At 46.9% G+C, this 24,876-nt stretch overlaps 1 protein-coding gene across 2 annotated transcripts; it reads right to left on the minus strand.

Annotated features, from left to right (window-relative positions):
• Nucleotides 1-2,190: 2,190 nt before the first annotated feature.
• LOC144773562 (rho-related GTP-binding protein RhoG-like) lies at nt 2,191-23,627 on the minus strand. Of its 2 annotated transcripts, XM_078658661.1 has the most exons (3): nt 23,582-23,627; nt 17,839-17,896; nt 5,725-6,932 (listed from the first exon to the last, which is right to left on the minus strand). In XM_078658661.1, exon 3 carries the CDS (start codon nt 6,896-6,898, stop codon nt 6,332-6,334), a length of 567 nt encoding a protein of 188 aa, XP_078514787.1. In that variant the 5' UTR covers nt 6,899-6,932; nt 17,839-17,896; nt 23,582-23,627; the 3' UTR covers nt 5,725-6,331. The 2 variants fall into 2 exon arrangements, 1 of the variants encoding a protein (XP_078514787.1); XR_013600007.1 differs by lacking the exons at nt 5,725-6,932; nt 23,582-23,627 and adding an exon at nt 2,191-3,208 and having other exon boundaries at nt 17,839-17,901.
• Between the last annotated feature and the right edge of the window lie 1,249 nt (nt 23,628-24,876).

A 24,876-nucleotide genomic window follows, 5' to 3' on the forward strand; every position in this document is an offset into this window, starting at 1 on the left:
GGCCCCCCACAGACGCTGGGGATGCCTGGTTTCACCTTGGAGAAACCCAGAAAGGGACCATCTCACAGGGAAAACCAGGACGGGTTCTCCAGCGGTCTTTCAGCACCAGGATACTCCATGGAGTCGCAGTGCGCTTTACAAGTACACCCACATTTACATTTACATTTTAGAGGGGAAGGACAATGAGCACAGTGTGTAGATGGGAGGGTCAATGAACACAGTGTGCAGAGTGGAGGGGCAATGAACACAGTGTGCAGAAGGGAGGGGCAATGAACACAGTGTGCAGAAGGGGAGGGGCAATGAGCACAGTTTGCAGAGGGGAGGGGCAATGAGCACAGTTTGCAGAGGGGAGGGGCAATGATCCCGGTGTGCAGAGGGGAGGGACAATGAGCACAGTGTGCAGAGGGGAGGGACAATGAGCACAGTGTGCAGAGGGGAGGGGCAATGATCCCGGTGTGCAGAGGGGAGGGACAATGAGCACAGTGTGCAGAGGGGAGGGACAATGAGCACAGTGTGCAGAGGGGAGGGACAATGAGCACAGTGTGCAGAGGGGAGGGACAATGAGCACAGCGTGCAGAAGGAGGGGGCAATGAAACAGTGCGCACAGGGGAGGGGCAATGAGCACAGTGTGCAGGGGGGGCAATGAAACAGTGCGCACAGGGGAGGGGCAATGAGCACAGTGTGCAGGGGGGGCAATGAAACAGTGCACACAGGGGAGGGGCAATGAGCACAGTGTGCAGAGGGAGGGGGCAATGAAACAGTGCGCACAGGGGAGGGGCGATGAACACAGTGTGCAGAGGGGAGGGGCAATGAACACAGTGTGCAGAGGGGAGTGGCGATGAACACAGGGTGCAGAGGGGAGGGGCATTGAACAGATTGTGCAGAGGGGAGGGGCAATGATCACAGTGTGCAGAGGGGAGGGGCAATGAACACAGTGTGCAGAGGGGAGTGGTGATGAACACAGCATGCAGAGGGAGGGGGCAATGAACACAGTGTGCAGAGGGGAGTGGCGATGAACACAGGGTGCAGAGGGGAGGGGCATTGAACAGATTGTGCAGAGGGGAGGGGCAATGATCACAGTGTGCAGAGGGGAGGGGCAATGAACACAGTGCGCACAGGGGAGGGGCAATGAGCACAGTGTGCAGGGGGGGCAATGAAACAGTGCACACAGGGGAGGGGCAATGAGCACAGTGTGCAGAGGGAGGGGGCAATGAAACAGTGCGCACAGGGGAGGGGCGATGAACACAGTGTGCAGAGGGGAGGGGCAATGAACACAGTGTGCAGAGGGGAGTGGCGATGAACACAGGGTGCAGAGGGGAGGGGCATTGAACAGATTGTGCAGAGGGGAGGGGCAATGATCACAGTGTGCAGAGGGGAGGGGCAATGAACACAGTGTGCAGAGGGGAGTGGTGATGAACACAGCATGCAGAGGGAGGGGGCAATGAACACAGTGTGCAGAGGGGAGTGGCGATGAACACAGGGTGCAGAGGGGAGGGGCATTGAACAGATTGTGCAGAGGGGAGGGGCAATGATCACAGTGTGCAGAGGGGAGGGGCAATGATCACAGTGTGCAGAGGGGAGTGGTGATGAGCACAGTGTGCAGAGGGGAGGGGCGATGAGCACAGCATGCAGAGGGAGGGGGCAATGAAACAGTGCGCACAGGGGAGTGGCAATTAACACAGTGTGCAGAGGGAGTGGCGATGAGCACAGTGTGCAGATGGGAGGCAAATTACAGTAACCTGCCTACACTGCTCTCTCTGGTGTGTCCAAAGGAAACTTGCTGGTTGCAGGTCCTATAAAGGGGTCCTTTTTGCAGAAGATTTAAACTCAGCGAAGCATGCCTCTGGGAGAAGATCCCTTTCCCAGGACATTTGCACAACTGTTGACTTTGACCCCTGGGTGCACACTAGGACCTCAACCGCTGTTACCGAGGTGGTATGGGAATAGAGATTGCACGCCCATATACTTGACGCACACGCATATGCAAACCAAACCATTGCTCTGGTTATAAACTGGTTATAGCTTATGTTACAATTATACAAAATTGACCTAGGACAATCCAGGAAATGAATGACCACATTTCTTCACATGAGCATGAACATCCTTGGGTGCATACCATTGACATGCGAACGATAAACAGTATGCAATAAACTTTATATTTGATAGAAACACCTTACGGCTTACGCTATTATAGCAATTCCTGAACCTCAGACACTGACACCAAGTAGCAGAGGGAGTCACCCACACTATGAGGTGAGCAATCGAGGTGCAGAGCTAGAAAGTAATGGCTGTCATCAATGCCACCTTCACACAAGTCAGCCCCAAACCCACATCAAAATAGTTTTCAAACAGTTTTTCAAGTCATAGAAGGTGCCATGGGCAATCATTCATTGTCACTCCTTTCTGCCATAGTGCAGGTAGCTCACTCCTGAGTCTGCGCTCATCATGCACCCAGCGGCATCTGCTCTTCTTGAGACAGCACCAATGAGGACGACGCAAAGCCATATGTTTTCCTGCAAAAGATGGACCGAATCCAGAGGCACAGCTCACAATGTGCATGCTGGGATATCCCACTCCGACCGCTGCCAAAACGATCACCATGTCGTTTCCTGGCGGCACTGCTAGTTGGGTTGGGTGCGACTACTCCAACTGAGTTTGCACCAAGGATCAGAATCCATGTATGGGACCTATTTAGAGGAATGTAGCTCCTCTGGGTTTCAAAACCAAACAATTTCAATTCAGTGCTCCTTTCTGCAGCTGAGTAGCCTATGCTTTGGAAATTAGGTCTATTCAGCAACAATGGAAGTCAGTTCTTCATGTGCTTCTGGTATTTTATTGTCATGGAGCAGACTCTCTGGCCACCATATATCTCTTTATATGATCTCTATTTCACATCAGGCAGCAATCACCTTTTTTTTTTTTCTGGCCGGTGTTGAGCACGGCTTTGGCTGCCTCCGTGAAGACCTCTTTGACGCCCTCCTGGTTCAATGTGGAGCACTCTATGTACCGGACAGCATGGATCTCCTTGGCAAGGGTGGCCCCTTGTTGTGAGGTGACTGAGGATTGGTCCTGTTTCTGAAGCTCTTTGATGACCTCTGCGTTGTGTCTTAGATCTTTCTTGGTGCCCACCAGGAGGACAGGTATGTTGGGGCAGTGACGGCTGACCTCTGATTACCACTTTTGTGTCACATTCCGATAAGACGAGGGGCTGGCGATGGAGAAGCAGACGATTAATATTTGAGAAAACAGGGGACCCCTACTTATAATGCGTTCACTACACATAGGGAATAATAACCTTTGGAAAAGAGAATTGTAGCAAACAATCTATTTAACAACTGCCATTTCCTGTGGGGCAAAACTCTATATCAATGAAGTGCAATTAATAATATAAATGAACAACAATAAATAGCAGAATTATGAAAAAATTATAACAACTTTTTTTATTTCTATTTTCATTTTATCTTTATCATATTTTTTCTTCTGATATATGATTAGTTCAGATTTTTCTTATCATGTTCAATAAATATATTTAATAACATTCATAAAGCAGAAAAGACAAACACAAAAAACACAAAAACATCAAATGACTAGTTGGTTTAGAGGACTATTGAAGTTGGCAATGCGGTGGGTTGGAACACTACGCACGTTTCGGCCACTGCCTTCATCAGGTAGACCGTCATTTGCAATAAAACACTTTTAACAACACTAAAAAGAATTAAAAAGAGACTTATATAAAAAAACTTGGATCAAATGCACTCATTCTACACATTTATGATTTAGCTTACATAATACCCCTAGGTATGGTCATTCATCTAAAAGAATCTTTTAGATGAATGACCATACCTAGGGGTATTTATTGAAAATGATAATCTTGGAAATTCCCCAATATGCTGTCCAGGAGGGTTGTTGAATGGAGGAGTAAAGACGTGTCACCCTAGGATTGTGTAGAGGTGCCTACCTTGTAGAACTTTCCAGTGCCACTTAAAGCCCCCTGCACAAGGGAAGAGTTTTGAGAACATTCTGGACCTGGGGAAAGCGACAACAGAAGAATGCCCAGCTGGAAAAGAAAAAATGACTACCTCAAGAATGGATTCATGGACTTTTGACATTAGCTGGCACCCAGGGGCAAGGTTTGCTTCTCCAGAGCCAGTGGCCCAGGGCACCTTATGCCCTCTGGGGGAAAGTAAAGGGTTGGGCCTGCTGGAAGGTTCCTCTTATGTTCCGTGAACTGGTCCTGCAGGTGTGTGACCTCCAAAAGGAAGATGTTTCTGACTCCTGCTGACATACAGGTGCCTTGCAAGTGGCTAGGAGGTGCCAAGTCCTGGGGAGTGCAGACAGGGAGAGTATGGTGCCTTGGGGGTGCAGCTGAGGAAGCCCCCGAGCCCAGGAGAGGTGGTGGGTGTCCATAAGGGGGACACGTCCTGCGCATGGAGATGTACAGAAAATCAAGCTCCCAGAAGAAAACAAAATGTTGGGGCTAGTAGGCCCAAGATAAGCCATCTTATTGTTTGGTTAGAGTTGGCCACCAGGGGCAGAAGAACACCAAAATCACTTAAATCAGCCCAGTGGGGCCCAAAAAACTACAAGTAGTTTGGTGGGTTTGGGGGTCTGGCATTTAAAGGGTAGAGCTCCCCTTCTGGTTCTCTGGATACCCCTGGGGAGGGGGGGGCCAAGGAGCCCTGAGGTCAATGTGAGCAATCTGAAATACGGGAGAGGGGTGCAGGAGGCCCCATCCCCAGTGAAGCTTTCTGTTATGAGAACCACCCCACCCCCCTCCCCCCTCCCTCCATAGACCAGAGCTAATGACAACAGACAAAAAAACAATGACATGTACCCAGGGGCCTAATGTACCAGGGGACTGAAGAGGCATCCAGGGCAGACCAGCGCCCCAGGGGCAGAGCCAGGTGCTCACCCTCGCCCCTTTGCCTATGTCTAGAGGGGGCAGGAGCACCGGTACAGCTGCTCCCACCCACGGGCGGGAGGGAAATGCAAAGCCAGCTCCAGCGCCTGCTTCCCAGGATCTGCTGAACCTCTCCCCCACCCCACCAGACAGCCCCCCAATGAAAATAATGCATATGGGTGGACAAACTGCAACTGTGGTACCTGTTACAAAAAAACATTAAAAGAAACATCTGAAGAAAAGCCCTCAGCCGCATCAATAAGCTTGCCGGGGGGTGTATCAGCTGGGGTATGGAGCGCCCCATAATCCTTTGCACTGGGCAATTAAATTTGCATATTTTCTCTGTGGTGCCCTAGAGAGGGCAGGGACACCACCACTGGAGAGCAGAGTGTTTGTGGGCTGGAAGGAGTGCAGTCAAGACCACAGGAGACCTTAAAAGAACCTTCTTTATAGTCACCCTAAGTCTCCTCAGGGGTTACACTGGTGACCACGGGAAAAAGTCACTTTATCAGTAAAGACACTTATGGCTGGAGAGTTGGTTAAGTATTTCTGTAATGTGGAGACCTTTGTCGTTGGCCCTTTAGGATGCATTTGCAGCATGTTAAATGGAATTAAAAGACTTATGCAGACATTTCCCTTAAATGTTTTGATAATTACAAAATGAATAGATAATCATGTGTTTCAATGGAAGTTATGAAAAGGCTTTAATGACAATCGCAAAATTAACAATCACTACATGGTGTAGTGAAGATCACTGAAATGTTTACGAGTCACAAGGTTAGGGGGGGTTCATGACAGGCCTAAATGAATGTCATTGTAAGAGGTATCATCCATAGCAGTTTAATGGCGTTGCATGGTTTTATTATGACATATTTCTCTGCTTATGAATGTAGTGACAAACTGACAAAACCAGCAGGCCTGCCTTTTTATAACAACACCCCATCATGGTAGGTCTGGTTTACGTGTGGTGTATTGTAGTTACCAGGGATCAGGCCTCGCCAGGGGTGCAGACTGTCTGGAGAAAGTCGCAATAGGTATTTTCACCTGCCATCATTTATATATGTGTAAATTAATGCATAGCATTCAGTAGTGTGTGAGTAATAAGGTACTTTTCCTTTTTATAAGTAAGAGCACTGGATTTATTGTGTGTCGGTTGTAGCCTACAGACAGGGGTACAAGCCCACACCACCTCCCTTGAGTGGGCCTTGGACGGCTCTGCCTCGCTAACCTGAGAAAGACGAGCACTACAATGGGGTATAGTTTGGCCCCTGTAGATGGGAGATTGCGAATTCCTTAATTGTGAAGGACCTACATCTTTCGCCACCAACAACCCACTTTCTTCCAACCATCTCTATTACTTCACAAATCACGGAGATCCACGGTGGAAGTCACAAACTGAACATCTCGAAATCCTTCACCTTTGTCCACTCTTCACAATAGGCAGCAGGGTTGTTTCCTCGGTGAAGGGTTAAGCACAGCCTTAGCTGCCTCCAAGAAGACTTCTCGAACACCCTCCTGGTCGAACGCAGAGCACTCCATGTACCGTACGGCACGGATCTCCTTGGCAAGGCTCACACCTTGCGCAGGGGTGATAGGTGCTTGGCTCTTTTCCTGAAGCTCTTCATTGACCTCTGGGTTGTGTCTTAGGTCTTTCTTGGTGCCCACCAAGAGGACAGGGATGTTGGAGTCGTGATGTCTGACTTCTGGGTACCACTTATGCCTCACATTCTCGAAAGATGGAGGGCTCGCGATGGAGAAGCAGATGACCCCGATGGAGGCATTGTGGTAGCAGAGTACCCGTAGACTATTGTACTCCTCCTGGGGTGCCGTATCCCAGAGGTGCAGACTCACAGTCTTTTCATCCACTGTGACTTGGACAACGGTGTCTGAGAAGCTGGGGCGGGCGTAGGCTGAAAATACATCTTTTGTGTAGCTAACCAGGAGGCACAATTTGCCCACTGCACTGTCTCCCACCACCACACACTTTGCACTGGCCATGCCCTCTTGTGTGCCGCTTTGCCACCTCTCCAACCTGTTGGAGAATGAAGACAGAGAATGGGAGTTGTAGGTTAAAGCTTTATAGTTAATGCCAACAAAGACGTCTCTGGAAAGTGGCAAGTCTCTAGTGTGACAGAGAGTGATAGTCTCTCCAGCATAAGCTAACAAGGCGTCAATGCACCATATTACATTAACCTGCTGAGCATAACTTGGAGCAATGGAAACACCTTTCCAATCCTTTTTTACATATTTCCCAGTGGATGTGGGACTGTCTAAACCTTGCTAGACCTTCAGTGTATCTAAGTGAACATGAAGGGCCACCATACCTACGCAGGGACCATCGTTTGCTACAACACTGTGGGTCCAAGGGGTGTGGGAGCAGGCACACTGAAGATGCAGCTAGGTAAAGGACAGAGAAAGGTTCAGGAGCAAGTTTCCTCACAGATGTGCATCCACCTTCAGAAAACACCAAAGAGCCTCCAAGCTGCATCTTGCTGTCTGGTAGAAGGAATAGCTGTGACCGTGGAGGATTGCAATAGAAAAATGTAGTTCTGAAGAGTAGGGTTCCTGGATGCGGGAGTAAGGGTAACAAACCAGAAACTCAACTGGGTATATATATATATATGTATATATATATATATATATACTATATTTTTCCAATAAGATTCATGTAAAAATTATTTTTATTTTTACGGGAAAATGACATTTATGCACATAACATGTTTTATATTTATAGTAACATGTTCAAATATGGAGATTGTGCTATATGTAGCTGCTTTGCCTACTAATAAGGGAACTACAGAATTACTTCTGTGACATATATAGTCTTTTTTCTATACGCATTATTATGTGACCTGTGATGTCCGACAATGGGTGTGGTTGCCAGTAATTTTAAACGGTAGATGGCGTTTTCACTGTTTTACACGTGAACAAGGGCTCCAGGGCTCGAAACTCGTTGTGTGTGTTGGGTCGCTCTGAATAAAGAAGATTTACTGCCCAGAAAAACTGCTGAGGTCCGTGTCTCTTTCCTCGCCTAAACCGCCGTGTGCGGTATTTGGAAGTGGTTCGAGTGTCCAGGATATATATATATATATATATATATATATATATATATATATATTACGCTCCATGGGGTTGTCCAAGTAGCGGGTAGCACCCGAGCCTGCGTGCGCCTTCCCCAAAGCGTTAGTTGGTATGGGCAGTTGCGTGTTTGAAATAGGCCCGACGCGTTTCGGAAATTTATTTTCCTCATCAGGGGCCAGCAGTAAAGTGCATGACGTCTACCATCTCCCTGTATGAAAACACATATTGTGCTTGTGGGAGATGTAGTCCATATATCCTGGATGGATGCACTCTCAAATTACTGCTCGTTCCAAGGCTCTACCATGAGCCCCAAACATCACTCCTGTCCTCATCCATCACGCAGCTCCACATACGAGGCTCATGGTAGAGCCTTGGAACGAGCAGTAATTTGAGACTGCATCCATCCAGGATATATGGACTACATCTCCCACAAGCACAATATGTGTTTTCATACAGGGAGATGGTAGACGTCATGCACTTTACTATACTGCAGTCTACTCCACTAACACTCTCCTCCACTCTACAGCACTCAACTCCACGACCCTTAACTCTACTTTACGCTCTTCCACTCTACAACACTTTACTCCTTCCATGACACTCCACAATACCCTATGCCACTCCACTCTATGCCACTGCACTTCACTCCACGCTACTCAATTCTACTCTACACCACTCCAAAACTCTCTGTGCCACTTCATCACACTCTACGCCACTCTATTAAACTCCACGGCAATCTAATGTACAACACTCCAAGCCACTCTGCTTTACGCCACTAACTTTCAGCCATGCTGACCAGCAGCCAAGCTGGTGCGCAACATGGCTAAACTATATTGGTAAAGCCAGTCCCTCTTGCATAGGCGAGACCCATTGGCTTTGCCAGTGCTTGTTTTCAATGTCTGCATGAGGCGTGGAGTTTAAAGCTCTAGCTTGGCGCCCAGGGGCAAGAGTGCAAATGTTGTATGTTTGTTCATTGCCTTTTGCTTTTCAACCAATACCTGCTGTTTCCTTCGCATGTCCTGCAGTGCATTTCGATTACCGTCGCATTGTCCGCAGGCCGTCACCTGGACCCCGGCACTCTTCATCATGCCTTCCATCCCTGTAGTCACTCTCCACAAATGCGGCTGCCTCTCCAGCTGCCGCTTCCCACTCCTGACATTTAACTGAGGGGGTGCTGACGATTCTTGTGGCCGTGACGACTGCAGGTAAGAGGGAGAGGGGCCAGCCGCCGCCCCCAAAACTCATGCCGCCTGGGGTGTTCCGCCCCCACCTCCCCCCGCTTAGCTATGCCACTGGTCGATGGTGAGGAAGATGGGGGTGAAGAGAGTTTGCGATAGAGAATGGTTTATGTAAATGTAAATGTAAATGTACAGGAATTTATATAGCGCAAATCACCGAGCGGTTTCTAAGCGCTTGCTTAGGGAACCCGTCCTGGTATTCCCCTGTGAGATAAGCCCGGCAGGGTATCCACAAGGTGAAAGCCAGGCATCCCGCCACGAGGGGCCGTTGTGGAGATTAAGCAAGCTATTGCCCAGAGTCGCAGAGTGTGAACCCGTGAATCGAGTAGGCACCGGAGCGAGAATCGTCGAGTCCATGGACATTTTAGGACTCAAGACCCCGCCGAGCCGGGAATTGAACCCTGGTCCCGGGCTGACCTCTGCTTCCAGGTCTGCCTCCTCTAACCAGTGAGCCACACTTCTCTTTAAGAGACAAGGTCAATGGAGATGAGCGGTTCAACTGCAGAGCAAAGCAGCACAAGGCACCAGTCGAAGGGTAGGACTGTGTGATATTCTGTATTGTATGTCACATTATCAGCCATTGTAAGTCTTTTCTAGCTATCTTATTTCAGAGTTCTGGAACTCTGATTACCAAGCTTCAGCTTGGAATGTATACCTCTGGTCCTGTCAAGCACTTATTCTGCTGTCTGCGCTGAAGGTGGAACTAGCAGTCTGAGGTGTTACCTATTACCTAAATAAAGGACCTTTACTTCACTTTTGACTGCCTGAAGGATCTTTACAATGGCGAAGAGGATCGATGCCTTGGCATCGAATAGCACACTTCAGAGCCTGTTTTATTAAGGAGAGGAAGCAACAATTAAGTTGATTGGTCGGTTGGAGAGAGGGATGAACACCAAGAAGACAGATAATAATTCCTGCACAGACACAATTAGTTACTGCACATATGGTAAGAGTGGGACACTGTCACAAATAGACCCCATCCTCCTGCGAGTCCCCGCATACATAGTGCTGAACACCTGTATGGATAGAGCAGAGTCGAAGCACATGTGAGAGCACAGCGCATACAGATGTGCTGCTGAGCTCCTTTACAGACAGTTGGGGGTTTATTTACAAGCCTCTTGCGCCGCCGGTGCATCACTTTTAATATGGGGAAAAGTCAGGGCTTTAAGTGGGCTGAAAAAATTGGGGGGCCTCTTAAAGGGGTGTGGCCAATGCACTTAAGGGCGTGGCTTAAAACACGTAAGCTAAAAATCTGTGCTTTTCATAGTGTGCGCCGGGCTTGTATTTTTCTGTTTCTGTCATTGCATCCAGATATATGATACATCAAGTAACATCATACCTACAACAAGCCAGGACTATTCGTTTTGTCAATGGTTGTTAGTTGCATATGATAAATAAGCAGCAACTATGGTTTGTATATAAAAAGAAAAAAAAAGTAAAAGAAAAAAAGCTTCCAGTTGAAGCCCTGCTGACACCACGACAATGTTGCTGCTCCTGAGTTTCAAAAAGAGAAGGGAAATCCAGAGAGACAATGACTCTCTTTTTTTTTTTTTTACTAATTTATTTTTATTGCAGATTCAAATTTATCAGTTTACACAATAGTCAAGCACTTTCAATTTGGCCCGAATAAAACCCCTCGGTCTCCTCGGGTATATACACAGCCATTCAGCCCACACCCCGGAGGTTGGGCGGCAATGTTTAACCAAGCGCTTCGACGTACACCAGTGTATATTCAGTGCATTTCGAGGGCCAATAATAACCTCTGCAGTTTTTTATATATTGTCCCATGAATCCCCTGTTACTAACAAAAAGAACAATGACTCTCTTGAAAGGATTTCCCTTTTCCTACAAGGCTCACCTGGCATGACGTCATGACGTAACTTCTCCACTAGTGAGAAGTGAGCAGTGTGAGCAGCACACATCCATGTGCCTGCTGTCACTGCAGACCGAAAAAAAAACAGACTGCCAGTGCCAGGGCACAAAACAGAGCCCGTTAGAGACCCGTTTTGGGGCCCCCTTTTAAAAAACAGCCGGTGCTCAGCACCGGGGAGACCCGGCCCACTTAAAGCCCTGGGAAAAGTGACGTACCGGCGGCGCAAGGGCTTCTAAATAAGACCTTGATTTCTTGCCCTGAACAGGGGCTGATTCCCTGTATACATGGAGATGACCCCCTGCACAAACGGAATCATATTCCTTCATAGACTGAGGTGATCCAGGTCACAGGCCAAGTTGAGCTATTTTTGTTTTCATGCCACCAGTGCAAAAGCTGATCTGGGGGGTTTGTGATACCTGGCACCAGCTCAAATGATGTGGAGGGGCCACAGGCCTCTCACTCAAGCTAGCCTCCAACATGGCCTGTCTCTAATGGAAAGTTGCGAAGGTGGAAGGAAGGATGAGCGAGAAGGGACAGACAGAAGGAATAGTGGAGAGAGAGACAAGTGCCAGAGAAGAGAGTGGAAGTCTGAGAGAGAACATGGAGGGAAAAGAGGAGAAGGAAAGCAGAGGAGAATGTGACAGATGGGAAAGAAGAGAAGAGCATGAAATGTGTGATGGCAAAGTGAGTGATGTGTGAACAAGCAGCATAACAATGATGCTAAGGAAAACTATACAGCATATTTCATCTATTCCTTTTGCTCTCTTCTTCACCAGACGTCTGGCTGTCACCTTGTCAGTGGGTGATGCCAGTGCTGGCGGGTACCGATCTCCAAAGAAACATTTTGGACACCGGGGGAACCTGGTTTGAGTCTGAAAATGGTGCTGTTCTGAGCAAATCACATACTCTCACTGAGCCTACACTTTAAAGAAGTGAGAAGCCAGTGGGAATGTGTATAATTTATAGATTTAAGACTCCACTTGAGATCTCGCCCCATAATGTAAACTTTTACATACATTTCAGCACATACATGTGAACATTGGGTACAGGTTTTCCCAGTGCTTGAAATGGAAAAATAGAAGTGCAGGTACTCTGTGCCAGAATACCTGCTTGTTTCTGATAAGTGCCAGTACTCCCCAATTAAAAGTATCGCATTTCTCCTGAGAAGTGCAGGTACTCTCCCTTGCAAAATAATCAAGCATTTGCAATGCAATAGGTCTCGCATTTATGCGAGTTGGAGCTATTGACATTGCAAATAAAAATTCCTTTTATTTTTGTTTTTGTTTTAAAAACATAAATAAAAGACATTGTCATTTACAATGCCAATTGCTTAAACTCGAGTAACTGCGAGACCTATTGTACTACAAATGCTTGTTTGTGGGTTCTCTCTAGAGCCCAGTCATCTGTAGCAGGGTTTCTTAATGAGAGCCTGAATGATATCTCCACTCTAAGGCCATCCTGCATATCCTTGAGGGGGAAGACCCCGACTTTTGCACATTGAATAAATATTCGCTGAGAATAGCAAGTTTCTCTCACATGGTCATGTTACATTGACTTGTACTGAGAGAAACTGAGTAAATATATTAGGTGTATTTTACATGTTTTTCCGCTGTCAGCTGCAAGTGACAGAAGTAACTTTTTATTGCGGCAGTGCAAAGTTTATGCAATATGGCACCAGGGACTTTTTGGGGGCATTTCAATGGAAGTTCAGTACCCCAGTACTGCACTAAGGCCAGCCTTACGAGATCCGCTGTAATACTGAAACAATAAAACTGCACCCAGAATTACCATTACAGATGATTTGACCATGTGGAACTTATTCAGAAACTGCATCGCTTACTGGATGTTTGACCATATTCTGAACACTTTTTTAGCGGACATATTCCACTGGGTTTTGATTGGCCAATTTATGTCTGTGAGGGTACAGTCTTGTGACATTTCTCATAAAACAGATTGGGTGGAAATTTGCATTTCTGCTCACATCGGGATCACAGATAATCAGTTAACAACAGCCCTAGGCTTAAGAGTACTATTTTTTTTTTTTAACTTGTATTAATTCAGTAATCGCACAGTGTAAAATACCACAGAATGGAACATACAGTAAGCAGTAGCACAACAGGCAGTACATTATAACCTGATACAGCCAGCATTATACAAGAAGCATACATTCTGGTAATCCAATGTTGTAGACCATGGCTCCCTTCAGCAGGCAGTCTTGGGAAACCCCAACCATATGCAATAAAATCACAACTGGCGCAGCGCAGGTGCATAGTAGTGCGAGAATATCATGCTGTAGCGGGATAGGAAGCAAACAATGCATGAATTTAAAGAATAAACCCCTCCAAACAATAATGCAATAACTAACAGTAGTTGCAGTAGCACACCAACGAGTGTTTGTCCTCCCAGGGCAGTGGTACATAAGGGGGGAGGGCAGATTCAGGGACACAGGGGTCTCGGTGAGGGCTAAGTCATCCTCCACTAAGGGTGGGGGGGGGGCTCTCCGGGAGGCAGGAGCCAGATGGCCAAGGAGATTCAGAGCCCACCCACCGAAAACTACTGTACTCCCACTGACACACAACCCCTGCAGCAACAGCAGAGATAGACCTATTCCCAATCAGACTCTGCCTATGGATATACAATTATAGACACTCACACACTCCCCCCTCATCTGCCCATTCACACATCCACACAACCTCAAACACTCAGACTCAGCTACACACTGTTCAGCGATCTAGGGAATCCGCCATTGAGGCCCCCGGGTGCACAGCCTACTCTGTGACCTGTGAACGCCCAGAGGGTGCAGCTTGCTGCGTCTCCTCGGCTACCAGTCCTTCCAGCATATCACCCATATCTCCAGCTCCTTCTACGTGCTCTCATCAGTGTGGACACATTTCAGCTAACGCTCCTCCGCCATACTCCACTCACGCAAGTCTGATTTCAATCTGACCAACTGTGGGGGGGGGCAGGGACGCGTCCAACGTATTGCAAAGTGATGCATGGCCAGCACCAGTCCCAGCAAGACGAATTTATGTTGCACTTGTGCCACCGTTGTTGGGGTCTGTAGTACGCCCAGCAGGCAGTACTTGACTGAGGACTTGATCTGGACTCACAGGACCTCCCACTGCTCGCGCAACACCCCATGCCTATAAACTAGTAGCCTCGCACAGTCCCAAGTCATAACAAGTCGGCCTGGAGTGCGCCTTGGAAGAGACACGGGAGGGCAGAAGCGTGACGCCGTGAGCGTGCACGTTGGCGTGCACGTTGGCGTTCCCTGTGGCTCGCACGTTTACAGACCGGTGTCTGCTCCTGCACCGGACTGTACCACTTGGGGAGGCAAGACAACGACAATAAGGCTCGCTAGCGGCAGCGATTTGCGCTGCAACACCAGGCGAGCCCTAAAAAGTGCCAGTACTCAGTACTGGACAGTACCGGCCCATTTAAAGCACTGGATATTCCACTCCGTGAATGCCCCTACCTTTCGAGCTCTTGGTGAACCCTCATTTTGTACAGACAGAAGCCCCACATGATTTCTCATCCCAGTACATGAGCAACCCTTTACCAGGATTAATGTCAGTCTCTTCTCTGTGTCTGTCAGAGCGCTTTCTTGTGTTCGTTGTGAGAATCTCCCACAAACTCCTTCTTGCTCCTTGGAAACATTTGTTTATTTTGAGGCCTGTGTAGTTTTTAGTTGGATAAGACACTTTTCCAATAAGGCTTCGGTGCTTTCTTTTCTGTGTGTCAGACTTGAAGAGCAGACACATGAGACACCTGATGCTCGCAGGTCTGGGGGGCACTCTTGAAGCTACAGCAGAGCTTAGTGTCTCAGGGAAAAGCACTGGCAAAGCCAACGCATCTGGCTTTAAATAAAATAAAGGCATGCACAAATGTGGTTTGCATTCGTTCGCACTTGGCTTTGTTAATGTTTGTTCTTAGACTGGTGCTGAGGTTGCGTTTAGCACATTGTGTGATTGCTAACCCCTCCACGGTGTCTTGAACCACTAGCTCCCTCCCCCCGAAGTTCAGGTGTAGTTGCACCCCGGGGCTGGTCAGTGATGCTGTCTATGTTTTATGCTGGTTGAATTCTTCATCTGTTTTCATAATAGTTTGTAATGTTTGTGATGCACCCCGAAGCTTGATGGACTTGTAGCACTATATCCTGCTTTCTTCCAGAATTGTATTCTTCGATTAAAAAAATTGGAAAGTAGGAAGTGACACAGGAGTGTGAATAGTCTTGAGAATACCGATAAGTAAAGGGGTGATTAATCCCTGTGAAATCTCGGGATCCTATATTTTTATTAGAATTTCTCTGTTCTTTTCTTACAGTATTCCCAATATAAGTTCCAGAATTACTATATTTCTTATTTTGGGGGGAACATCCCTTTTAGCTCCCTTTCACTAACCCTATAAATATTCGCCTATTTAACTCACTATTTGACTGTTCCCGTCCTTTACTTTTTAATGAATTATTTTATTTACATGAGCGCCCCTGTGTCACTCCTTCCCTTAGCCTTCCCCTTTTTCTTGTAACCTTCACTCTAGCCTTAGGCCACACCTTACCCAACCACACCCACTGCCCTTCACACTTCGGGCCTGATTCACAAAGGTGAACTTAGACTTAAGTCTAAGTTTACTACTTTTTGGTGTTTATAAAGTTAAGTCTCTACTAGTAACTTTACTAATAACATTTACTAGTAGTAAAGTTACTAATAGTAACTTACCTTTGCGAATTTCAAAAAGTAGTAGACTTAAATTGAAGTTTACTACTTAAGTTTAAGTTACCTCGGTTTGGTATTCACAAAGCTAAGTTACTACTAGTACCTTTACTAATACAATTTCCAAGTAGTAAAGTTACTAGTAGTAACTTACCTTTGCGAATTTCAAAAAGTAGTAAACTTAGACTTAAATTGAAGTTTACTACTTAAGTTTAAGTTACCCCGGTTTGGTATTCACAAAGGTAAGTTACTACTAGTACCTTTACTAATAAAATTTCCAAGTAGTAAAGTTACTAGTAGTAACTTACCTTTGCGAATTTCAAAAAGTAGTAAACTTAGACTTAAATTGAAGTTTACTACTTAAGTTTAAGTTACCTCGGTTTGGTATTCACAAAGCTAAGTTACTACTAGTACCTTTACTAATACAATTTCCAAGTAGTAAAGTTACTAGTAGTAACTTACCTTTGCGAATTTCAAAAAGTAGTAAACTTAGACTTAAATTGAAGTTTACTACTTAAGTTTAAGTTACCTCGGTTTGGTATTCACAAAGCTAAGTTACTACTAGTACCTTTACTAATAAAATTTCCAAGTAGTAAAGTTACTAGTAGTAACTTACCTTTGCGAATTTCAAAAAGTAGTAAACTTAGACTTAAATTGAAGTTTACTACTTAAGTTTAAGTTACCTCGGTTTGGTATTCACAAAGCTAAGTTACTACTAGTACCTTTACTAATAAAATTTCCAAGTAGTAAAGTTACTAGTAGTAACTTACCTTTGCGAATTTCAAAAAGTAGTAAACTTAGACTTAAATTGAAGTTTACTACTTAAGTTTAAGTTACCTCGTTTTGGTATTCACAAAGGTAAGTAACTACTAGTACCTTTACTAATAACATTTCCAAGTAGTAAAGTTACTAGTAGTAACTTACCTTTGCGAATTTCAAAAAGTAGTAAACTTAGACTTAAATTGAAGTTTACTACTTAAGTTTAAGTTACCTCGTTTTGGTATTCACAAAGGTAAGTTACTACTAGTACCTTTACTAATAAAATTTCCAAGTAGTAAAGTTACTAGTAGTAACTTACCTTTGCGAATTTCAAAAAGTAGTAAACTTAGACTTAAATTGAAGTTTACTACTTAAGTTTAAGTTACCCCGGTTTGGTATTCACAAAGGTAAGTTACTACTAGTACCTTTACTAATAAAATTTCCAAGTAGTAAAGTTACTAGTAGTAACTTACCTTTGCGAATTTCAAAAAGTAGTAAACTTAGACTTAAATTGAAGTTTACTACTTAAGTTTAAGTTACCTCGTTTTGGTATTCACAAAGGTAAGTAACTACTAGTACCTTTACTAATAACATTTCCAAGTAGTAAAGTTACTAGTAGTAACTTACCTTTGCGAATTTCAAAAAGTAGTAAACTTAGACTTAAATTGAAGTTTACTACTTAAGTTTAAGTTACCTCTTTTTTGGTATTCACAAAGGTAAATTACTACTAGTAACTTTACTATCAGTAAAGTTACTACTGAAAAAATTACTAGAAGTTACTTACCTTTGTGATTACCAAAAAGTAGTAGACGTACACCTCAGTCTAAGTTTATATTTGTGAATTGGGCCCTTAATGTACGTCCCTGCACACGTCGCTTTTTTTCCCCAGCAATTCTAATGATATTTTGATTTAATTAATCAGATGTATTTGTATATCGAGTTAATGAGTCTAAACATTGGCATGTCACTATGGAAAGCGGTTGAAAGGCTGCACTTTTAAAGGTATAATAAATCTGTTACTTAACTATTCTTGGCATCTCACCCCAAAACCTGTGCATCCTGGTCTTTGTAGTTTTATCTGTCCATTTCGAACTACAAGTCTCAGGCATTAAATCACAGTGAAATGAGATGAAAAGCCAGGAGTGGAGGTACATCTTGCACCAGATATGAGATTTCTTACTACTGTGAAATTTGTAATCCTGGTGCTGTGATAGGATAAAAACACACTGCCATTATCCAGACTCAGCAGCACTCACTCAGCCCACCGATCTAACTTACCCGCAGCGCAGTTTCAAAGAATGAGGTCCCAACAACCCCAGCTCAGCCCTGGAAAAGTGAATCAAAAATTTGCTAGCATTCGCGACAAGAATTTTCAATTCTATTAAGGACAAGGAGGCGAGGATTATGCTTCTCAATCTTTACTGCATAAAACACAGCAGCCAATGAAAATGTATATTTTCAGTAAACATTAACAATAAACTTCATTACCCATGAACACCCATGAGTATAGGCACGCCCCCACAGTCCATAAGAACCCCTTGCGTGCTCCCATCATCCTCTTTCTTTGAGGCGAAACAAGTCCAACAAAACTTGAACAGTCACAATCCTCCAACGTGGAAGAACATCTTCAGGCGGAACATCCTGATCTCCGGAGCCGATTAATCCGACTTCTTATCCGATCCTGAAATAAAGGAAACAACACCCCGTAATTCTTGCATAAAAGGGTGGGTAAGCTTAATACATACAGTACATTAAGCCGGGTGGGATAATCCTCGCCTCCTTGTCCTTAATAGAATTGAAAATTCTTGTCGCGAATGCTAGCAAATTTTTGATTCTATTACAGGACAGGAGGCTTCAGATTATGCTAGTTTAACGCTGTTTAAATACCACAGAAGTAATATCTCCCACCGGCTTGTAATAAAACGTCTTAAACGTGGAATCAGAGGACCAATCTGCACAATGCATAATATCTTGGATACTGGATCCTAAACCATATGACTTGGACGCCATCGCGCCTCTAACTGAATGAGCACCAAAAACATTTGTATCAACACCAGCTTCCTTCATAATGAACCGAAGCCATCTAGCAATAGTGGCAGCCGCCACTGGTTTAAAGGGCTTTTGAATAGAAATCAATAATTGTGAACAGCCCTGCGGCCGCAAGGCCTTAGTACATTCCTCGTAGGTCTTCAAACAATGGACCACACATAGTTTTTCATTGTCAGGAAAAGCATTATAAGATATATGTCGAGACATCGTTTTAGTACGACCTGTAATATGAAAAGAAACCCCTTCCGGGGTAAACACTCTACCTGTTACGTCGAGCGCTCTGACATCTGAAGATCTTCTGCAAGAGGATAGACAAAGCAACATGGCTAATTTAGCCCACAATTGCTTCCGAGACAGGAGAGAATTAACCGGCCATCTGTCGAGCAAAGAAATCACCACTGAGACATCCCACAAACCCGTATACTTGGGTTTGGGAGGGTTGGCCACCCTGATGCCTTTCAACAACTTACAAACAACCGGATGCATGCCTACTGGTTTACCATCCACCAGGGCATGCCCCGCCGAGATGGCTGAGCGAAAGTTGTTGACCGAACGATACGCTAGGCCTCCTGCCGCCTTCTCGGATAGAAAGTTCAACACTTGGGGTAATCCTGCCCCCACGGGATCCAGACGTCGTCCCATGCACCAATCCACCCAGTTTTTCCAGGCAGCGGAGTATCGCTTCCTGGTGGAAGGTGCCCAAGCCTGCTTGATAAAGTCAGCAGCCTTGTCCGAAATTCCTGGCATTTGCCACTGTCCCCTGAAAGCCTCCATGCCATCAGGGATAACCTGCCCTCCAACAGCAACGGGTGCTGTTCCTGACGAGGGCCCTGCAACAACCACTTCAAATCCGGCAGTAGCCGGGGGCGGTCGCAGCTCCACTGCAACAACTTGGGAAACCACGCTTGTGATGTCCACCACGGAGTCACCATGACAATTTCCGCCGCTTGCCGTATCACATGAGTCATTACTCTGGGAATCAACAGGAAGGGGGGAAATGCATACTGGGTCCCCACCGACCAATCCTGGAGAAATGCGTCCGTCGCCGTTGCCATCGGATCCGGTCTCCAGCTGAAGAACCGGGGAAGTTGATACGTCAACCTGGATGCGAACAGGTCCGTCTGAAAAGGACCCCAAATCGCCTGTAACCAGAGAAAGACCTGGGGAAGCAGCTTCCAGTCGCTGTAATCCCTCAAGTGTCTGGAATGCCAGTCTGCCACTTGGTTGGCCTGACCCGGGATGTACTCCGCTATGACTGATATCTGGTTCTGTAGACAGTAATGCCAAAACTCTTTGGCTATCTGGACAAGAAGAGACGACCTCGTGCCGCCCAACTTGTTGATATACCTCACTGCGGACACATTGTCCAGGCGCAGGAGGATGCAACATGATGTCTGCTTCGGGGATAACGTGCGGACCGCGAACGATCCTGCCAGTAATTCCAAACAGTTTATGTGAAGTTCCAGATCCTGAGATGACCATCTGCCGCCTGTGGAAACCTCTCCACAGCGCGCGCCCCAGCCCCATCTGCTGGCGTCCGACTCGATTACCACATCTGGTCGCGACCCGAAGATCGCTCTGCCGTTCCAGGCATCCACGTGGCCTAGCCACCATTGGAGTTCGTGCCGAACCTCGTCCGTAAGCGGAACCGAGTCCGTATACGAGAGACCCTTCTGAAGGTGTCTGATCTTCAGACGTTGGAGGGCTCTGTAGTGCAAAGGACCTGGAAATATCGCCTGGATAGATGACGCCAGGACTCCTACAATCCTGGCCAGGGTTCTGAGCGAGACCAATTGACTGTCCAGTAGTTTCCTGATCTCCTTCTTCAGGTCCCTCAACTTCGCTTGTGGAAGAAGCAGCTGCGCCGTGAGGGAATTGACCGTGAACCCCAGAAAATCTATCACCTGAGCCGGGGTCACCACTGACTTCGCTAGATTTATCACAAACCCCAGGCTTTGCAACAAGGAAATAGTCATGGTCAAGTGTTGCTGCAACACTGACCTGTCCTGCGCCATGATCAGAATGTCGTCTAGGTAAATGATCATGCGCACTCCCCTCTCCCTGAGGAAGGCTACCACTGGTTTCATTACCTTGGTGAAACACCAGGGAGCCGAGGAGAGACCGAAAGGAAGAGCTAAATACTCGTACCACCGGCCGTTCCACTGAAACTGCAGGAATCTGCGGTGTGGAGGAAAAATTGGAATAGAAAGATAAGCATCTTTCAGATCTAATCGCACTAACCAATCTCCTTCTTGTAACAAATCCGCTAACATGTGGATACCCTCCATTTTGAAATGGTTGTACACCAGATGCTGGTTGAAATCTCTGAGGTTGAGTACAAGCCTGTTGCCACCTCCCTTCTTTTGGACCAGAAAGACATTGCTGGCGAAGCCGCGAGGACTTCTCTGACAAAAAGCGATCGCGCCCTTCCTCAGCAAGTCTGCCACCTCTGCCTCTATAAAACTGTGATCTAGTTGGGAAAAATGGAGAGGTGGCGGGGGAAACGCTTGCGCCGGCTGGGAGTAGAAACCCAGCCTGAATCCCTGAACAGTCTGCAAGACCCAAACATCCTGGGTCAACACTCGCCACTGAGGCAGGCAATGTTGCGTGCGACCCCCCAAAGGAAGGAAAGACACATCTGTCAGACTCACCGGAACTTTGATGGGCCTTGAAATTCGCCCTGTTGTTTCCCGACTGGAAACGGCCTTTGTTGAAGCCTCTTCTCGATGGGTAGAAGGTTCCTCCGCGGGTAGAGTCCCACTCGCCGCGGCCACGGCCAAAATCACCTCTCTGGGAGCCTCTCTGGAACCCTCGGCCTGACGAGCGACCCCCGCCTCGCCCGGCCCTGTTGAAAACACCCTGCGTTAGGGCTCGTTTAATACCACTCTGGGCCTTATCCAATGCGGTGAAGGTGCCTACATACTTGGTGACATCCTTCACGAACCTGTCTCCAAAGAGACACCCCCCGGCCAGAGGGCCCGGTTCTGCCTCCGCCAGCTCCGTTAAATTGCTATCCATGCGCATCAGCAAGGACTTGCGCCGCTCCGAAGAAACAGCGCAATTCGCATTGCCCAGGAAACAAATGGCGCGCTGAGTCCATTCCGCCAGGATGTCAGGATCCACTGGATTCGCCCCTTGTTTGGCCGCCAAGGCCATTTCTAGGATCTTCGCTAGGGGCCCTATGACATCGAGCATCTTGTCCTGACAGCCCCGCCAGGCCCTGTCAAGCCCTCTTTTAGGATCCTTTGAAAATTTTTTAAGGAATGTCAGCATACTTGCGTCTATTTCCGGCGTGTCAGCGACGCAGTCCGGAATATCAGGACGCGGGCACTCCGACCGCAGCCGGTTGCGCACCTCCCGGGTGAAGCTCTTCCGGAGGTGGTCATGAATATAATCCGACACATCAGGTGGAGGAACCCAGTCCGAAGACCGAGGGTGAACAATATCCGAAGGATCGAAGTGAAAGGCCTTAGGGGTCTTATCCTCCACCACTTTGGGAGCCGGCCTGGCCTTCTTAGGAGGCGGAGGTTGCTCCTCCGAAGTATCAGTATCCGTATTGGTATCTGTATTCGTGGTGGTGGTGGTATCCGTGTCCACCACCACCAGGCGCTTACTAGTAGCCTTGCCTCCAGAACGCGGCTGGCTAGGGACATCTTTGACCGGCAGGGCAGCTAAGGACTGCGCATGCGGCCACATTTGCCGCTCCTCAGGAACTTAAGCCGAGGTAGAGGGAACATCGCGTTTCTGCTGCTTGCGCTTCCCATACCCATGGCGCTTAGCAAAGCCTTTCAATTGCTTTTGAATGGGGCGTAGGGCCACTGCCAGTGCCTGCTGCACAGTCTGGGGGACCTTCCGGTCCAAGGCCTTATCCACTGAAGCTTGGACCGAGGCATCCAAGGCTTCTACAATGTTATCCTCGAGGACAGCCTCCTGCTGCCCTTCATTAGTTACCTCCCCATCTGCCTCTCCATCTTCAGGGTACTGAACCCATTCTTCCATGGTGTTGAAATAATAAGAGAACAGGGAAACAGCCCTGGCAGTATATGGGGGTGGTGGGGGGGGTCAGCCCACTGCACACAACTAGTAAATATTACCAACTGTACCCAAACCCCCTCAGCAAAGCTGTAATCAATAAAGCCAGTGGCCAAGGTCCTTAATCTAGAGAGCGTGTGCTCACTCTGGACGCTCAAAATAACACACCCAGCACAGGCGATCAAACGAGAGGCAAACCGGTGTGTAGAACGCGCAAAACGCGCGTTCTAAAAAGCCAGGGAGACGTGCCGAGGCGCGCCGCCCAAAACGCGACCAAATCCAACTAAAAACCAGCCCAAATGGTCAGCGTTTCTGGGCGCGCGCGTCGGCCGTGAGCCACCCGGCCTGAACGCAGGGCGCATTAGGGAAGCCTCCGCGCGCCCTCAGGCAGCCGGTACCGGGCCCCAGTGGTGCAAGCGGAATGCCCCTCGCCGGCCAAAGACCGTGAAAACACGCGCTGAAAGTCGCGCACTCCCCAGCGGAAGCCGCGCGCTGACAGGCGCTCGCTCCACCACGGGAGCAGCCCCTGGAAGAAGACGGCCCAATCAAGGAAGCGCAAGGTGAGCGCTCGAACCTGCCAAAATCACACAAACTAAATAGAAATCACACCAGAGAGCACCCCAGTCCTCAATCTATAAGCGGAACCACCCGCATTAGTCAGTTAATACATACACTTCTCCCAAGACACCCCCAAAGCGACAAGCAGAGTGAGGGGACAGGGAAGGTACACTTAACTCTGGCTTGTGAGCAGCAAAGAAAGAGGATGATGGGAGCACGCAAGGGGTTCTTATGGACTGTGGGGGCGTGCCTATACTCATGGGTGTTCATGGGTAATGAAGTTTATTGTTAATGTTTACTGAAAATATACATTTTCATTGGCTGCTGTGTTTTATGCAGTAAAGATTGAGAAGCATAATCTGAAGCCTCCTGTCCTGTAATAGAATCCTGTGGTGACAGCGGGTCTGTCCCTGTCCAATTAGCGCCTCTTCCTCCCCACCCGAAGAAGGAAGTAAAAGCAACAGGAAGTTACACATAAAATGACAACCCCACCCTCGGGGTGGTGAGTAAGTACAGAAAAGGAACGTGTGTAGGGGTGCAGGTTGTTTCAGCAGGCTGTAAAAGCGCAGTCTCTGCTGCCACCTAGTTGCCACATTTAAGAATGCACGAACCTTTCTTTGAAGCAGCTAGCTATACCGTAATTTGTATTTATTTTTGTGTCTTTTTGGCGATTTTTAAATAGCATGGATTTGACCCAATGGCATTGGAGAGCATTACAAGACAGTAGGAAGTAGGTTCTGGTTAACAAACAATCATGAAACAACATATTAGCAGCAGCAAAACAAAGGCTTAAACTGTTCTTACCAGTGAGATGGGTTTTTATTTTTTGAGCATAAGAACATAAACATGACAAAAGAAAATTAACATGTAGTTGAGATGAAAACATTGTCAAGCGAATTGTGTTTTTGTCGATGTTACTCGATGTAGGCCTCGAATGGCAGCTCTGCTCGCCACCATCTCCCAGCACACGGCCATCTTTCCATGTCTTCCCCACTCTGCACATAGATGATTTATGTAATTTTGTAAACTCTGCTATGAGGTGTAATGTTACTGTCCAGGTACAGACTGAGGTTCCTTTCCTCAGAACTCTGCATACACACTGCCTTCCTGAAGGTGATTGTTCCCAAGGGAATAGGACACTTTACCCCGCATGAGTTACTCCGCAGTGCCATTACCCCACAGTTTTTAGACCGCAAAATCTTTTACAAAGCAGGGTTTTACATCGCAAACGATTACAACTCATTCCCCAATACAACGCAATTTACTATTCTAACTCCAGAGTGGCGTTACTTTGGGGCATGTGTTGTAATAGTTTGCGGTATAAAGCACTGCGTTGTAAAAGATTTTGCGGTGTAAAAACTGCGGGGAAATGGCACTGCGGAGTAACGCATGCGGGTAAAGGATGTCTCCCTTCCCAAGGTTTCATCTAGTGGCACCACAGTGATTCTCATGAGAACATGAACTTGTATAACAAGTAGCTATGTTTATACTATCTATTGGGGTGTCTAAGGCCCACCAGGGGTGGGAACTAGGTTATGTGAAATTGCGGGATAGTACTGGCAATGTGTTCGTAGACACTCTATCATCCTTCAGGTTATGTTATAGAATTTTATGATATTTTATAAAACAGTGGTCCCTATTTTAGAAAGGAAATAGTCTGTGAGGACAGACAGAACA

Source organism: Lissotriton helveticus, chromosome 8, assembly GCF_964261635.1.
Source record: "Lissotriton helveticus chromosome 8, aLisHel1.1, whole genome shotgun sequence".
NCBI classification, from domain to species: Eukaryota; Metazoa; Chordata; class Amphibia; order Caudata; family Salamandridae; genus Lissotriton; species Lissotriton helveticus.